At 45.6% G+C, this 3,086-nt stretch overlaps 1 protein-coding gene across 1 annotated transcript; it reads left to right on the forward strand.

Moving 5' to 3' along the window:
* The first annotated feature begins 697 nt into the window (after window positions 1-697).
* LOC115096170 (C3a anaphylatoxin chemotactic receptor-like) lies at window positions 698-1,720 on the forward strand. The gene has a single exon (XM_029610682.1). It carries the CDS (start codon window positions 698-700, stop codon window positions 1,718-1,720), a length of 1,023 nt encoding a protein of 340 aa, XP_029466542.1.
* Window positions 1,721-3,086: the final 1,366 nt, after the last annotated feature.

Consider the following 3,086-nt stretch of genomic DNA (forward strand, 5'->3'; position numbering starts at 1 on the left):
GCAAACAACTGTATTGCACTGCCTAACAAATCCCTACCACCCATTAATACCTCTGTGGCACTGACTACCTGCTACCAAACCCCTCACCCCAATCAGCTTTGTGGCACTACCTACCAGTTACTGTCTACAACCCAGAAGCAGCTTTTCAGCATTCCCTATCAACTACTGTCTATAACCCACAAGCAGCTCCATGGTACTCCCTGTTGTTTTTTTTTTAACTGTCAACCATACAGAGCTCTGTACCACTGCCTGCCTGCCTTCTGCTACTTACCACCTACCAATGGATCCATAGCATGGCCTGTCCGCTGCTGCTCACTACCCACAAACAGCTCTATGGCATTGCCTACCAGCTGCTGCCTACTAGCCAAACCTTGCTCATTTCATTCACTACTAATATGTTTATATGCTAAAGTTCATACCTGATACACCACAAATTCTTGACAATAATAAGGCATTATAGTGAATAATTATGTTTTTGAACAAATTCATATTTATTGTGGTTTGTGGCTCCAGAATGAATACATAAGGGTAGTAATAAGCTCAGAGTTTGCACATAGTTATTTTATCTTTATTAGTAATCAACAAGTGTGAATTTTAGCCTTATCACAGCTAAATTTCCTGTACTGAATTTCCTGTGTTGCTTAACCTCTGACATTCCAACACTATCACAGGCAATGCTGTTTTAGAAAACCCAGCGATGAGTGTCCAGAATAGTACACTGGAGGATTCTAACATTGAAACTCCTAGCATGGATACTGTTCATCATGGGGTTAATGAATTTGTGGTGGTCTCCAGTGTGTTGCTGGGGTTGTGTTTTCTATTTGGAGTTCCAGGAAATGGTTTGGTCATCTGGACAATACTTTCCAAGATCCATAACCGTTCTTCCACCATTCTGCTTCTTCTAAACTTGGCCATCGCTGACCTCATCGCTTTGGTCAACCTTCCTTTCTGGATTTATTCCAACTTGGGTGAGTGGGTATATGGATTGTTCATCTGCAAGTTCATGACATACCTTGTTTTCTCCACGATGTATACCAGTGTGTTCTTCATCACCTTGATGAGCATCTTGCGCTTCATGGCTGTCATATATCCACTGGTTCTGAAACGCTGGCAGAGGAAACATATGATTTATGGAATGGTGTTGTTCATTTGGGTCCTTTCTCTGGCATTCGCCTCTCCTTTTTATGTGTTTCGTTCTATCGATGAAAAAAATGGAACATGGTGCACTGGCTGGAAGTACTCATCCAACAAACAGAAAATCATAGACATCTTGGTAGAGACCCTGGTTGGCTTTGTTATACCTCTCTGTATCCTGACCGTGTGCTATGTCTGTGTCACAAAAAGAATCCAGCACCTGAAATCTCCAAGGAGAATCAAGTCTTGGAAACTGATGGCAAGTGTGGTCATTGCTTTCTTCCTTTGCTGGTTTCCTTATCATTTCTTACAAATACTCTGGATATCTTCATTGTGGCTACGACCTGACATGTCCAGGATCTTAAACAGAGTGGTCACAACTGGAGAAAGCATCGCTCTTGTGCTGTCATTTTTCAACAGCTGCTTGAACCCCATCTTGTATGCCTTTGCTGCTAGAAGTTTCCGAAATAGCTGGCGCGGAATTAACTTTTCCCAGCTCTTTGGACGATTAAATGATGATACAGTGGAGAGACCCACTAATAACTCTAATACTATGAACAACAATGCATCAATAGAGAACACATAAGCTCTTACTGTGCCTTGCCCATTATTGTTTGCTTCCTGTGTTCTATCGTATGTTGTGCAGAACAGAAATTCTATGAGCTTTATGGATGGGCAGTTGTGGTGGAACTATACACCTTATAACAGCGGTTCTCAACCAGTGTGTCACTAAGGGCTGAGAGATGTGCTACCAAAATTTGATAAACTCAGTAAGCCTCTGCTTTCCATAACAGCCTATTTGACTGAGGGGGCGCCTAGCAGAAGAGAAAGGCACTTGAACTCTCCATCCCTACTACCCGTTGCTGTTTTTCTCCCACCTTGGCAATCACTGCCACTGCCAACCCAAGCTGGAAATGTTGTGTTTTATTGTCTCCCCCCTCCCACTCTCAGCACATCATGCACCCATCTGTGCCACAACCAGGATCACTGCCACCACCAGCTGGAAATGCTGTTCTCTGCTCCCTCCCCTGTGATCACTGTTGCCATCAAACTGGCTCGGAAACATGAGGTCCCATGGCCGCAATCAGCACCAGTGAGAGCTGCAGAAGAACAGAAGATGGCTCAAAGCAATTCCTGATTTTCCTCCTCCTGATGGCTCTGATTGATTGTCACATGCAGAGGGTGAGTGAGCGAGAGGTGTTAAAGGGGAACGAGAGGGAGCTGAGCCTGGGGGGGGGGGGGGGGCAAGAGAGTAAAGGAATGAATCTGATGCAGTGGTGTTGCTATTGAGGGGAAGGTGAACCAGAAGCAGCAAGTTCCTCTCCCCCAAAAAATGTAGCTTAAGGTTTTGAGATTAGGTGGGGATTTTGGGATGGGAAGAACTTAGTGATTGGACAGGAATGGGGGAGTGGGGGCTCAGGGATTAGGGGGACAGTGGGTATTAAGTGATTGGGTGGGGCAGGATGTATAAGGGTGTATTAGATGGGTTGGGGTATGTGAGAAAACGTAGTATGGGATGAAGAGATGTGAAACTGTGAAAGATCTAGAGGGGCTGGGGAGCAGGTAAGACAAAGTGAAAATGGGGAGCTCGGAAAAGGGGAAAGAGACAGAAGAAAGGGCTGGAGATTAGGGAGGGGAGGATGAATGATAGAGAAAGAGCCGCGGGGGGTGAGTGGAAGAAGAAGTTAGGTGAGGGATGGGGAGGGGGAGGGACTGTGGAAATGGACTGAGGAGGAGGTGAAAGAGGGGAAATGGGAAGCCGGGAAGGGATTAAGAGAAAGGAAAGGGGTTGGAGGGTTTGCGTGACAGTAAAGGAAATGGGGTTGATCAGGAAATGAAGGTCAGAGGAAGGGGGAGTGCAGAGGGTGGAAGTGGGGAACTAAAGACTGGAGAAGCAGTGAGAAATAAAGGGGGAACGGGAAGATTGGGAAGAGTAAGAGTGGGAGATAGAC

This window comes from Rhinatrema bivittatum, chromosome 7 (genome assembly GCF_901001135.1).
Source record: "Rhinatrema bivittatum chromosome 7, aRhiBiv1.1, whole genome shotgun sequence".
Lineage (NCBI taxonomy): Eukaryota > Metazoa > Chordata > Amphibia > Gymnophiona > Rhinatrematidae > Rhinatrema > Rhinatrema bivittatum.

Bases quoted from the DNA above. Each gene is read 5' to 3' on its own strand.
- LOC115096170 (XM_029610682.1), top strand. From the start codon at position 698: ATGAGTGTCCAGAATAGTACACTGGAGGATTCTAACATTGAAACTCCT.